General features: G+C 43.3%; 1 protein-coding gene across 3 annotated transcripts in view; it reads left to right on the forward strand.

The window, feature by feature from the left end:
* The window catches only part of LOC144592141 (xanthine dehydrogenase/oxidase-like), a 113,385-nt gene that overhangs the window by 51,817 nt on the left and 46,779 nt on the right, over window positions 1–14,789 (forward strand). For all 3 annotated transcript variants that reach the window (XM_078396558.1, XM_078396557.1, XM_078396556.1), the window contains exons 10-16: window positions 209–286; window positions 2,837–3,014; window positions 4,083–4,186; window positions 4,886–5,047; window positions 5,728–5,871; window positions 7,254–7,377; window positions 12,085–12,314. In XM_078396558.1, coding sequence (XP_078252684.1) covers window positions 209–286; window positions 2,837–3,014; window positions 4,083–4,186; window positions 4,886–5,047; window positions 5,728–5,871; window positions 7,254–7,377; window positions 12,085–12,314 — 1,020 coding nt within the window. The remainder of the gene's footprint in view (window positions 1–208; window positions 287–2,836; window positions 3,015–4,082; window positions 4,187–4,885; window positions 5,048–5,727; window positions 5,872–7,253; window positions 7,378–12,084; window positions 12,315–14,789) is intronic.

The following is a 14,789-nucleotide window of genomic DNA, read 5'->3' on the forward strand; positions in this document are numbered from 1 at the left end:
CAATTTGTCAGCAATACAGAAAATCTGTCTGAGAAAGTTTACATGCGTATTTTCAGATTTGAAATATTTAAATGTTTGTTCATTCTTTCACATTCCTGTTGCAATATATCATTTAGATACATCCTTTAGATATATTATACAGTGTTGAGGCGATTATTGACTCGAGCGATAAAGAACGTTTGCAACCTGTTTTGTTTACTCCATTAAGATTCTCTTATACGTGGAAATTCCAAAGCTGAGCACGGGAGAATCAATGAGATCGTATAAGGTTATGCTGCGAAATCAGGTAAAGAGAATTTCAGTTATTTTTATTATTTTTTAGCTGCATAATTTTTGCTGCGTGAATTAAGAAAACCAGTAAATGCAAATTAAGAAAACCCTACTTGAATGAGATAAGAAAAAAATCAGTGCAACTGCCATGCTTTGAAGTATAAGAAAATAACTGCAGATGCTGGTACAAATCGATTTATTCACAAAATGCTGGAGTAACTCACCTGCTGTGTTACTCCAGCATTTTGTGAATAAATGCCATGCTTTGAAGTTTGGAAAAGTGCAAGATTATCTATTTTAGAGCCCATAATAGAAAATAAAGTATTTGTTAAATGGCAAGAGGCCCTAGGTGTGCTTGCGCACAAGTTACTGAAGATCAGAGACACAATATGTTGGAGTAACTCATCGGGTCAGGCAGCACGTCTGGAGAAAATGGATAGGTGATGTTTTGGGTCGGGACCTTCTACAGGCTGATTGTAATCGTACTATCAGCCTGCCAAAGGTCTTTTATACTTGAACATTTTTTAAATACTTTTAAAATAATTTAACTATTTTTGATAATCAGTTAAATGGGATTAAAATAATTTTAAAGGGTGAATATTTAAAAAAATACTTTGGAAAAATTAATTGTAATATCGAGATAAGTGTAATAAAGGAGAAAATGGCTCTTCCATTTATCAGAATATCTTCCTGGTGAGTTTATGATTTTGTGTGTTGCAATGTACAGCCACAGAAATTAAGCACAACTGATTTACCTCAGTCCGCAGCTGAAGTCAGTATGATTTGGTCCACCATGTGCACTGAAGAAGTGGCAAGCATTGAATTTGGCTTATCACCATATACTCAGGCATTAAGGGATGATCCATAAATACAATACAAACAAGGATGTAATATTGAGACTCTATAAGGGGCTGGTCAAGCTGCATTTGGAATATTGTGAGCAATTTTGGACACCAGATCTGAGGAAGGATGTGCTGGCCCTGGAGAGGGTCCAGAGGACGTTTACAAGAATGATCCCAGGAATGAGTAGGTTAACCTATGATGAGCGTTTGACGGCACTGGGCCTGTACTCGCTGGAGTTTAGAAGAATGAGGGGGGACCCTCATAGAAAGATACAGAATAGTGAAAGGCTTGGATAGAGTGGATGTGGAGAGGATGTTTCCACTAGTGGGAGAGTTTAGGACTAGAGGTCATAGCCTCAGAATTCAAGGACATTCTTTTAGGAAGGAGATGAGGAATTTGTTTAGTCAGGGGGTGGTGAATCTGTGGATTTTTTTGCCACAGAAGGTTGTGGAGGCCAAGTCAATGGATATTTGTAAGGCAGAGATAGAAAGATTCTTGATTAGTACAGGTGTCAGGGGTTATGGGAAGAAGGCAGGAGAATGGGGTTGGGAGGGAGAGATAGATCAGCCGTGATTGAATGGTGGAGTAGACTTGATGGGCCAAATGGCCTAATTCTGCCCCTATCACTTATGACCTTCTATCCTCATGATAAACATACCCATATCGCATTCCAAGTTTTTGATGTATTGATTTAAAAAACATAAAATGCATTTAGTTTTTCATAGTTTTTGAATGTCGGAGTCATTCAGCATTTTCATACGATTTGCATTCAGATGGCTCCATGTAGATGCCCATTTTTTTTTGCATTGTTATTATGGTTATTAAATAATTGATTTTTTGATTATTATATTTATTTGTATGCATTGCAATTATAGGCCTGTTTGTTAAACTGCTGCAAGTAAGAATTTATTTGTGTTTTTGATATACATGAACAATTAAACATTCTTGACTCTTGATCAGGCAGAGCAAACCTTGCTGAAGAATTTCCTACTCTCTCATTCCTTATTGTCGCACCTTCCTAATTGCCCCAAATCAAAGCCGAAAGGGTACTTTGGCACACCATACATTTACTTGGATTTTTTAAACAAGTGAAAGTACTCTTACTCAACGGGCGATGCCCACAATTAAATTAGGAAGGTTCTGTGGATACTGAAGACAAAATAATTTAAAATAAAGTTTATTTATTTAAAATTTAGAGATACAGTGTGGAACGAGGCCCTTCTGCCCATCAATTCCGTGCCGACCAACAATCGATTCACTAGTTCTATCTCAGACTCTAGGGACATTTTTACAGAAGCCAATTAACCTGCAAACCTGCACATCTTTGGGATGTGGGAGGAAACCGGAGCACCCGGAGAACTGTCACAGGGAGAACGTGCAAACGAGCATAGCCAATACCCGTGGACGGAATGGAGCCCGGGTATCTGGCGCTGTAAAGCAGCGACTCTACCGCTGCGCCATTATGCCACCCTAATATTTTGATGAAAAAGTTATTTTTCACAACAATACCTCTTCAACATGGAGCGTGATGTTGACATTCATCAATAAAATGGGTTTGTATTTGATTCTAAGGACCGGAGTCAAGAGTGTAGTTACATGAATCACTTTCCAATAGCCTCATTAAAGACATTATCCAAAGCATTTCTGCCGTTGCATGCCGTTTCAATTCTTTAAGCCATTGATATTCATGAAACAAAACATTGTTGATTTTTCCCATCTCTAGAATGCCCATACCTATGTGAGTGCTGCATTCCGTGTCAAAACAATAGATTCACATAAGAAGCAAATGGTAAAATCCATTTCAATGGTATACACTGGAATCAATAAAGACTTCATTCATGCTGCAGCTACAGAAAAATACCTAGGAGGCAAAGATCTCACTTCCAATGATACTTTACAAGGCAAGTGTGTGTTAACTTATATGAGAAGAGATGAATTAGACTGGGTGTGCAGGTAGGAACTGCAGATGCTGGTTTACACCGAAGATAGACACAAAATGCTGTAGTAACTCAGCGGGACAGGCAGCATCTCTGGAGAGAAGAAATGTGCAAAGTTTCAGGCCGAGAAGAAGGGTAAAAGATTAAACGACCTTTAAGTCCCAGACACCTGCATAGGATTCAAGCAATGGGAAATATTCCGTCCCCAGCTTCTGAGAGTTTTCATGGTGCTCATAAACCTACACTTTCTTCCCAGGAAAAAAACCCACAACCTGTTAAGGCATACACTTAGCTCATCCAAAAGTCCATTTGTACGACTGATAGATTAGTCCCTGATACTCCTCTCTCCACCAAGTTGTGAACCTCCGCTTAGAATCCACCCCTCACAGGGCTGAAATCAAAATGAACTTCCCTTCCTATCCATAGCTGGAAACATTCCCACCCCACCTCCTTCATTGTAACGTCCCTCCCATTGCTTACTCTCTCGCTCCTCTACTCATCCTCTTCTGCAATATTGTCATCTTTATTTCTCATTGCAACAGATGCCTCCTTTTCTATGTGTAGGAAAGAACTGCAGAAGCTGGTTTAAATGGAAAGTCGACACAAAATGCCGGAGTAACTCAGGAAGCAGGATCTCTGGAGGGAAGGAATGGGTGACATTTCGGGTGGAGGCTGAAGTCTGAAGAAAGGTCTCAATAGACAATATTGGCCTCGACCCCGAAATGTCATCCATTCCCACTCTCCAGAGATGCTGCCTGTCTGTCCTGCTGAGTTACTCCAGCCTTTTGTGTCTATCTTTGGTTTAAACCAGCATCTGCAGTTCCTTCGTACACATTTCATCGACACCATCTTTCCCTGCTTACTCACCCATACCCCCCAGTATAGCCCTGCCCCATTAAACGTTTTTATTGCTAGCCTTTATTTTTAGAAGGGAAGATGCACCTAATTGCATTTCAATTGAGGCAAAAGCAAATTGAATTGTTTTAATATCCTTGTTAATAGCCTGATTATTGATTGAAAGGGTTCTTGCAGGTGCCTTGGCTGTTCTTGACAAGGAACTAGTTCCTGATGATGCTGATCCTCTGCTGGCTAGTGCTGCGTACAGGAAAATATTGGCACAAGGGCTTTTCTATAAGGTAAGTAACTCATGTAAACACTTCGCATCGATTATCATGTTAAACTTTGGCTCCAAATTCTTAATTTTCAATGAAAGGACTGATGACCTATTGCGTAAATGCATCAAATAGAATAGCATTAAATGAAAATGAAACTATAGAAATATAGAAAATAGGTGCAGGAAAAGGCCATTCAGTCCTTCGAGCCAGCACCGCCATTCAATATGATCATGGCTGATCATCCTAAATCAGTACCCCGTTCCTGCTTTCTCCCCATATCCCTTCATAAAATTCAAGATGTGACCCTGGCCTTTGTTAAATTAATTGGTGTTGACGAGATTGGAACTAGAGATGTCACGGCACACCTTAGGGGAAAATGTTATTTTTGTGCTATATTGTATCCGGTGGAACCTCTTGAAGTATCTGCCTAAGGAAAGGGAATAACCTTGTATTTATCTAACCAGCTTCAGAATAGGAGAGTTTCACGCAAGAACACCGAATGTCCATGCATGAGTTTTGAGCTGCACGTATAAACCGGTTGCTGTGATGAAAGAACCATTGTGTCACCCAGTTCCCAATGAGTTCCCACCTTTTCAATGGTTCTAGATTGCTGATGAAGATTTTTGGACCATCAGCTTTAAACTTCATGCTCTGAAACAGTTACCCTCTGATTCTGAATTTTTTGATCTATAAATTTACTGTCAACTTTATTTTTAACAGTTTTACTTGTCTCTCTTGAGCGACAACATCGTCTCGCCACGTAACCGGAGCGCTCGATATTCTTTGGAGCGTCCCATATCCAGTGGAAATCAAACCTACAGCAGCAAACCAGAGGAATATCCTTTGACAAAGTCCATGCCCAAACTAAGCGCTCGCCTGCAGGTAGGATTTCAATATGTCTCGTGCTTGATTTGTTCTGCTGAAGGATGTGAAGCTAAAAATAAAGGATGTAATGCTGAGGCTCTTTTAGGTGCTGGTCAGACCGCATTTGGAATATCGTGAGCAGTTTTGGGCCCCATATCTGATGAAGGGCGTGCTGGGGCTGTAGAGGGTCGAGAGGAGGTTTACGAGAATGATCCCAGGAATGAGGGGATTAGCATATGATGAGCGTTTGACGGCACTGGGCCTGTACTCGATGGAGTTTAGAAGGATATACTAGAAAAATCCTTTGGAAAATACTAGATCTTAGGATGCCAGAGCAGATATCGTACGCAGGCTTCCCCGGGGAAAAGTAGCAAACTAAATTATCACGAGATGCCAAGATTGACCATTTAACTCAATGATCACTAATTTCTTTTGTTGAAGAATTGATAGCAGTTTCGTGGACTTGAAGACTTATTATCTTCAGCCATTTGAGGAGTCGGAATTGTCCAGCAGCAGTGACATCTAGGTCAATGTTTTATGGGCAGGCTTTTGGGAATAACTCCAGTTGTTGTCTTAAACCATGGTGAATGCGCCTGAGCCTTGTTAATGCACCGCTGCCAATGTCAGGTTGGTCAGATCAAAACATTGGATTAATTCGTTGAGTAACTTTAGTTTTTTGTATTTCCTTTGTCTACCAGACATCAGGTGAAGCTCAGTTCATCGACGACATACCTCTTCTTCCCAATGAGCTATTTACTGCATTTGTCCTGAGCACAGAGGGCAATGCAACTCTCGCCCATATCAGTAAGAGAGCAGCTATGACTATGCCTGGTGCTGTTGCAGTAAGTATTTATGAAGTGTGTTGTTAAATTAGTTTCCCAAAGCTGTCTTAAATAAGCAAATTATTTTTTTAAATGAAGCAATATTTGCAAATGCTTGTGTTTGACAGTCAGTGAGGGCGGCAGCAGTCGTGGATAGGCCACGTGGGGGCCGGAGGATGTACCGCCGGGAACAAAGAAGGACCCGGCGTGTGGGGAGGGGGTGGGGTGGTGGGGGAAAAGGAGGACTTGGTTGGGGCAGGGTGAGGGCAACGGAGGACCTGGTGGCAGGGGGGGGCCCAAAGGAGGACCTGGTGGGGTGGGGGGGGGGGGGGGGGGGGGGAAAGAAGGACCTGGTTGGGGGGGGGGGAGAACAAAGGAGGACCTGGTGGCAAGGGGGTGGGGTGTAAATTAGGACCTGGTGGGGGGTGGCGAGGGGTAGAGCAAAGGAGGACCTGGTGGTGGTAGGGGGGGTGGCAAAGGAAGACCTGGTGGGGGGGGGGTAGAGCAAAGGAGGACTTGGTGGTGGGGGGGGGTGGGGCAAAGCAGGACCTGGCGGGGGAAGAAATTAGGACCTGGTGGGGGGGGGCGCAGGGGGGAAGAACAAAGGGGAACCTGGTGGGGGGGGGAACTGCCACGAGGGTGGGGGGTGGGGGGAAAGAACGAAGGAGGACCCGGCATATTTTGGGTGTGCAAAACAAAGAACTTCACTTGTCACATGTGACAATAAAGTATTCATTCATTCAAATGCTTTAAAGTCAAAATTAATCTGGAAACCAACTGTCAGGGAAAACAATAGATTTTTAATTTGGGGGATGTGTTCCCTTTCTCAGAAGTCGTAAGCAGTTTAAAATGTAGCAGACTAAAACTTGCAAGTGTGTAATGTAAATAAAGGCAGTTTTGGGAATGTGACTCTATGCCATATTTTATTTTATGACACCTGTGTAATGTCTGGGCATTTTTCACTTTATGAAATGTGCTACATAAATGTTTTACTGCCGTTGTAACAAAAGTAAAGATTGGCGACACTAACATTAAATCAAGGTTTTCTTTCAATGGAAGAACTAACAGGTTTACTAATCATTGACAAATTTGTCATTTTTAAGTGCTCAGTTCCTATTTATCTGCAAGAAATATTTCCAAACTGTATTCCCCAGAATATGGTGCCAAATTGATGCCACGTTTTAACAAGTCACGAGTGTAGATGTCTCAAAAGTTGTGAAGGAGTGCGGACAACTACAGTATGTCCAATTGCTCAAGTCAGGCCAGACTTTTCCATTCCTGATTTTAACGTTCGTTGGGTAGGATGCGGGAGGGTGCATTTCCAGTGGCTATAACCTCACAAGCCAGAAAGTTCTCCAAGGAAGTGACTTCCATTTCCATTTTTGTCTGTTTACACATTATAGGTGATAACGGCAGAGGACATCCCCGGAAGCAATACATTTATGCCTCCACCCAATGAAGTTGAAGAGATTTTCAGCAGTGGTCCAGTTCTGTATGCTGGACAGCCAGTTGCAATGTGTGTTGCAGGTAATGCAATAATATGAGTCTGGGTATTGGAAGTAAAGTCCGTGTATAAAGTCAGTGGAATAGATAGGCCAAATACACAAAATCTTTTACCCAGGGGCATCAGGAACCAGCGGACATAAGTTTAAGATGAGGGGGGAAAAGATTTAATAGGAACCTGAAAGGCAACTTTTTTTGCACAAAAGGTTGCAGGTGTATGGATGAGCTGCCAGAGGAGGTAGTTAAGGCAGGTACTATCACAATGTTTAATAAACAATTGGACAGGTACATGGATAGACTGGGCTTAGCGGGATGTGGACCAAACACAGGTAGGTGGGACTCGTGTAGACTCGTGGGCGGCGTGGGAAAGTTGGGCCGAAGGGCCTGTTTCCACATTGTATGACTATGACCATTTGAGGCAGGCTCTCTGACTACATTTAAAATACATTTGAACAGATACATAGATGGGAAATGGCAGGCTGCTCTGGAAGGTTGGGTTGCATGGGATCTAAGGAGAGCTAGCTAAATAGATACAGAATTGGCTTAATGGTAGGAAATGGAGGTTCGTGATGGAAGGTAGACACAAAATGCTGGAGTAACTCAGCGGGACAGGCAGCATCTCTGGAGAGAAGGAATGGGTGACGTTTCGGGTCGAGGCTCTTGGTGTTTCTCATATTTGAGTCAAAGTGGGCCTCGGATCAATGCTGGATCATTTGTTCCTTGTCAACTATATCAACGATTTGAATGAGAATGTACAAGGCATGATGAGTGCGTTTATAGAAGACACTAAAATAGGTGGTGTTGTGGACAGTGAAAATGGTAATCAAGTATTGCAGCAGGATTTTGATCAGCTGGGCAAGTGGGCTGAGGAATGGCAAATGGATTTCAATTCACATAAGTGTGAGGTGCAGCCTTTTGGGAAGTCAAGCCAGGGCAGGGTCTTTATAATGAATGGTAGATCCCTGGGGGGTGTTGTAGAGCAGGGTGATTCAGGAGTACTAGTAAATATTTCTCTGAAAGGGGTGTTGCAGGTAGACAAGGTAGTGAAGAAGGCTTTTGGCACGTTGGCCTTCATCAGTCAAGGAGAAGAATATGGGAGTTGAGATGTACATTAAGATGTTGTACAAGGCCACGCTTGGAAGTACTGCGTTATGTTTTTGGTCATTCTGCTGTAGGAAAGGTGCAAATAAGCTAGAAAGAGTGCAGAGAAGATTTACGAGGAAGTCGCCAACACTGGAGGGCCTGAGCCATCAGGAGAGTTCGGGCAGGCTAGGACTTTAATCCCTTGTAGTGCAAAAGACTGAGAGGTGATCATGTAGAGGTGTATAAAATGATTGGGAGATAGATGGGGTGAATGCACAAAGTCTTTTCTCAGGGTAGAGGATTCATGAACCAGAGGACAAAGGTTTAATGTGTCAGATTTAAATGGAACCTGAGAGGCAACATTTTGACACAGAGGGTGGTGACAATATGGAATGAGCTGCCTGATGAAGTAATTGAGTTAAGTACTAAACAACATTTAAGAGGCATTTGGACATGTACATGGATATGAAAGGTTTGGAGAGAAATGGACCTGGACCAAGCAAATGGGACCAGCCTGGATGGGGCATCTTAGTTGGCATTGACGAGTTGGGCCGAAAGAAGGGTCCCGACCCGAATCATCACCCATCCTTTTTCTCCAGGGATGCTGCCTGACCCGCCGAGTTACTCCAGCACTTTGTATCTATCATCAGTTGGGCCGAAAGGTCTGTTTCCATTTTGTATGACACTATGAAACTCAGCAGGTCATGCAGCATCTGAGGAAAGGGAATAGTGTCAATTCTGCCAAAGGGTCTCAAACCTGAAATATTAATTCTGTTTCTTTTTCCTTGGATGTTGGCAGGCCAGAATTAGACTTTTTATTAGTAGGGGAAAAAAACCTGCAGATGCTGGTTTAAATCGAAGGTAGACACAAAACGCTGGAGCAACTCAGTGGGTAAGGCAGCATCTCGGGAGAGAAGGAATGGGTGACGTTTTGGGTTGAGACCCTTCTTCAGACCTTTTATTTATGACTGCTTTGTATCTGCAGGAGTGATCCTTAATTCCTGCAACTCCTCTTTTTAGCCAGTAGGTGACTCCTTGAAGCTGCTTTTGTACAATCAGATACATAAGATAACTTCAGATGCTGGGATCTGGATCAAACAAAGAAGGGATGCTGGAGGAACTCAGTGGGCCAGGGAACATCTGTGGGGGCAAATGGGGAGCTGTTATTTCGAGACAAGACCCTTCATCTGGACCAGTGTCCTGTGCATTTCCCTCCATAGTTGCTGCATGACCCGCTGAGTTCGTCCAACATTTCCCTAAGTGTCGCCTATTCATTTTCTCCTGAGATGTTGCATGACCCGCTGAGTTACTCCAGCATTTTGTGTCTATGGTACCTAAACCAACATCTGCAGTTCCTTCCTACATACATTTGCTTTCTATATTCAGACTACTTTCTGTCAGTCAGTTTGTTTTGCTTTTTCATATCATATCATATCATATATATACAGCCGGAAACGGGCCTTTTCGGCCCACCAAGTCCGTGCCGCCCAACGATCCCCGTACATTAACACTATCCTACACCCACTAGGGACAATTTTTACATTTACCCAGCCAGTTAACCTACATACCTGTACGTCTTTGGAGTGTGGGAGGAAACCGAAGATCTCGGAGAAAACCCACGCAGGTCACGGGGAGAACGTACAAACTCCTTACAGTGCAGCACCCGTAGTCAGGATCGAACCTGAGTCTCCGGCGCTGCATTCGCTGTAAAGCAGCAACTCTACCGCTGCGCTACCGTGCCGCAAGCAGTCTAGCATAAAGCAATTGGAATTGGATCAGCGTTTTCTCCACTTCTACCCCTCTCATCAGTAGAGACTAAAGGGAAATCCTCCTTCACTTTGTCTCGACCTTTGGGGCCTCACATTGGAACTGCCCGTAGAGCCGCTGCTTTGCATCTCCAGGGATGCAAGTTCATCACTGTGGAGTTTGCATGTTCTCCCTGTGGCCGTTTTGGTTTTCTCTAGCTGCTCTACTTTCCCCCCACATCCCAAAGGTTGGTGGGTTATTTAGTGAGTGTAAATTAGCCCAAGTATGTGGGTGAGTGGCAGAATAGGTGATGGAGTAGTTGATGGTATATGTGGAGAATAAACTAGGATTAGTGTAAATGAATGACCGAAGCTGGTAATTTCTTGGTCTTTGATTTTGATTTCTTTAGATTTAGAGATACAGCGCGGAAACAGGCCCTTCGGCCCACCGAGTTCGCGCCACCCAGCGATCCCAGCACATTAACACTATCCTACACCCTAGGGACAATTTTTACATTTGCCCAGCCAATTAACCTACATACCTGTACGTCTTTGGAGTGTGGGAGGAAACCGAAGATCTCGGAGAAAACCCACGCAGGTCACGGGGAGAACGTACAAGCTCCGTACAGACGGCGCCCGTAGTCAGGATCGAACCCGAGTCTCTGGCGCTGCATTCACTGTAAGGCAGCAACTCTACCGCTGCGCCACCGTGCCACCCTTTGGAGGCAAAAGAGACTGCAAATGTTGGAAGCAAAAAACAAACACAGAGGAATTCAGTGGGTCAAAAGTTGGTTATAGCTCTTAGGGCTAACGGAATCAAGGGAAATGGGGAGAATCAGGAAACAGGGTACTGATTTTGGATGATCATATTGAATGGTGATGCTGGCTCGAAGGGCCAAATGGCCTACTCCTGCACCTATTTTCTATGTTTCTTTGGGTCGGGCACCAACTATGGAATTCTGAGGATGGGTCCCGACCAGAAACGTCATCTGTGCATTTCTCTCCCACAGCAGTTCTCCAAGCAGTTTTTCCTCTGCATCCTGTTTTTGGCTTTCCAGCAGAGACGATTGCCTAATGAATGGTGACCTCATACATTTGGGGGAAAATTGAAAGTGCAAGTAAATGGCTCGCATAGTTTACTTGAAATATGAATCATGACAATCTGGGATTTTTGCTGGGGAAATGGGGAGATTGACAACAGAAATAATTAGTTGTAAATGAGATCAGTGTAAATGGGTGGTCATGGACAGTGTGGACTCAAGCTGAAGGTTGGTTTAGTTTATTATTGTCATGTGTACCGAGGTACAATGAAAAGCTTTTGTTTGTGTGCTATCCAGACAAGGAAAAGACTATACATGAATACAATCAAGCTGTCCACAGTGCGCAGATAAAGAATACAACATTTAGTGCAAGATGTAACATTGAAGGGCATGGTGTCATGAAATCCTAATAATTAAACATTATTCCCTTGTACTGCACTGTAAATGTACTGGAATACACTGTAAATACACTGTACACTGTATGGCTCGATGGTAATCATGTATTGTCTTTCCGTTGACTGGATAGCACTTTTGTGTACCACCGTACACGTGACAATAAACTAAACTGAAAGTAATTGCAATTGGACGTTGACTATCTGTCACCAATGCAAGAACTATATTTTGCACTAATTGACCTAACATTGCTCAGTATTAGGCAGAAGTTTTAGATTTTTTAATAACAGGTATGAAAGGTAATCCAGGATTACTTCAGCACAACACAAAGCATTGGAGGCACCCAGCAGCTCAGCCAACATCTGGGGAGGGAATGGACAGGAGATGGTTCGGGTTAGTCTTCAGACTAATTGTGTCTCCAATTTATTTCAGCACAAGCCGACTGATGTGTACCTTCTTTTCCTTCTAAGATTCACAAGACCATGCTCTACAGATGGTGGAGAAAGTGGTGGTCACCTACCAAGATCAGAAACCTCCAATTGTGAGTCTTGATGATGCTATCAAGCAGAAATCCTTCTACCCATCACCTGGTCCCGGGATACAGGTTGGAGATCCTGTCAATGCTATTTTAGAGTCTCCTTGCAAGGTTGATGGTGAAATCAGGGCAGGTGAACAGTATCATTTCCACATGGAAACGCAGGTAATTTTCTTTCATTCCTCACTGAATATTTTTTTCTTTACATCCTAGATGTTGGTCGGAAGTGTACAGTGAACAGTTTTGTTTATAAATTTAAGACTGAAATTTTGGTGGGAAAAAAAAAATCTGTATTCCTCGCCAACTTCCCCACCAACCTTGACTTTGAATTCCCAACATTGGTTCCAGCATTAAGTCCATGTTCGATCGGGGACTTGCACACCACACACACTGCCTCAATGGAGACCCTCGGACTATCTTTGATTGGACTTTACTGGCTTTATCTTGCACTAAACGTTATTCACGTTGTTCCCTTTATTATGTATCTGTACACTGTGGATGGCTTGATTATAATCCTGTATTGTCTTTCCACTGACTGGATAGCACATAACAAAAGCTTTTCACTGTGCCTCGGTACACGCAGGGCCGTTTTTACAGCATTATGGGCCCCCGGGCAAAGCAGTGTACTGGGGCCCCTACCGTTACTCTCCCCCACCCCCCTTTCCCTACCAGCCCCCCCCTGTCGTGCCGGCGAAAAGCACTTACTGAAAAGCACTTAGCGATGGACTTAGGGTGCTACATTGTTGCGAAAAGCACTTACAGATCGCTGTGAGAAGCACTTAGTGACCGAAAATGTTGCGAAAAAAGCACTTATTGAACCTACATTTTTAAAGTAGTATTTATTTATTGCAAGTCACTTAACATACACAGATCAGCATGGGGCCCCTATGCTCGTCGGCCCCCGGGCAAGTGCCCATCAGGCCCATGCGTTAAGACGGCCCTGGGTACATGTGACAATAAACTAAACTCAAACTCATTAAACAGCACAGATACAGGCCCTGTGACCCAACTCATCCAAGTCGACCAACTTGCCTGACTGAGTTAGTCCCATTTGCCTACACTGGGCCCATATCCCTCCAAACCATTCCCACCCATGTAGCTATCTCGTGTCTTTTAAATGTCAACTCCTTTGTTCTGGCAGCTTGTTCCATATATGCACCTTCTGTGTAGAAAAAGTTGCCCCTCTGTTTCCTATGAAGTCTTACCCCACACACCTTAAACTATCTCCTCCAGTATGAGTCTCAGTTTCAGTTCAGTTTAGTTTATTGTCACATGTACTGAGATACAGTGAAAAGCTTTTGTTGCGTGCTAACCAGTCAGCAGTAAGACAACACACGATTACAATTGATCCATTTACAGTGTACAAAACATGATAAGGGAATAACATTTAGTGCAAGGTAAAGTCAGCAAAGTCCGATCACGGATAGTCCGAGGGCCACCAATGAGGTAGATAGTAGTTCAGGACTGCTCTCTGGTTGTGGTAGGATGATTCAGTTGCCTGATACTCCCCAACCCTGGTAAAAATACTGTGTATTCACCTTGTCTATGCCCCTCATGATGTTATGAATCTCTTAACAGTCATCCTTCAGCCTCTAATGCTCCATGGTATTAAGACCCAGTCTACCAAGCCTCTCCTCATAACTCAAACCTTTCAGATGTAGGAACATCCTCATAAATCTCCTCTGAACCTTTCCAGTTTAATGACATCCATTCTATAACAGGGTGGCCAGAAACCACACAGAGTATTCCAAATGTAGCCTCACCAATGTCTTAAGTGGTCATAAGGAATAGGAACAGAATTAGGCCATTCAGCCCATCAAGTCTACTTCACCATTCAATCATGGCTGATCAATCTCTTCCTCCTAACCCCGTTCTCCTGCCATCTCCCCATAACCTCTGACACCTGTCTTATACAACTGTAACATGATGTCCCAACTTCTATATTCAGTACCCTGACCAATGAAGGCAAGCATGATAAGATCATCTTCACTACCTTATCTACTTCACTACTTTCATGGACCTGTGTACCTGCACCCCTCGGTCCATCTGTCTTCAGAGTCTGTAGTTCCCAGGCTTTTCCTGGCACTCTTTTAAACCTTGCCCCTCTCACCTTAAAACTCTCCCTCTAGTATTTGATATTTCCATCCTGAGGAAAAAGGTTCTGACGTTCCACCCTATCTATGCCTATCATTTTACGTACTTCTATCAGGTCTCCTCTCAACCTCCAGCATTCCAGAGAAAACAATCCAAGTCTGTTCAACCTCTCCCTGTACTAATGACCTCTAATCCTGGCATAATTCTAGTAAACCGACCGTGCATCCTTTCCAAAGCCTCCACACTCTTCCTGTGATGGAGAACTACATGCAATTTTCCAACTGCAATCTAACCAAAGTCCTTGTTAATCTTTAAGAGGTGTATTCTCTCCCTCTAGTATGAAGAAGGGTCTCGACCCAAAACGTCACCCATTCCTTCTCTCCTGAGATGCTGCCTGACCTGCTGAGTTACTCCAGCATTTTGTGAATAAATACCTTCGATTTGTACCAGCATCTGCAGTTATTTTCTTATATTCTCTCCCTAGTTTCTCTTTTTGCCCTTCAGAGACTTCCAAATCTCTTTGTATTCTCCTTTATCTTATCTACC

The sequence above is a fragment of the Rhinoraja longicauda genome, chromosome 3, assembly GCF_053455715.1.
Source record: "Rhinoraja longicauda isolate Sanriku21f chromosome 3, sRhiLon1.1, whole genome shotgun sequence".
In the NCBI taxonomy this organism is placed as follows: Eukaryota; Metazoa; Chordata; class Chondrichthyes; order Rajiformes; family Arhynchobatidae; genus Rhinoraja; species Rhinoraja longicauda.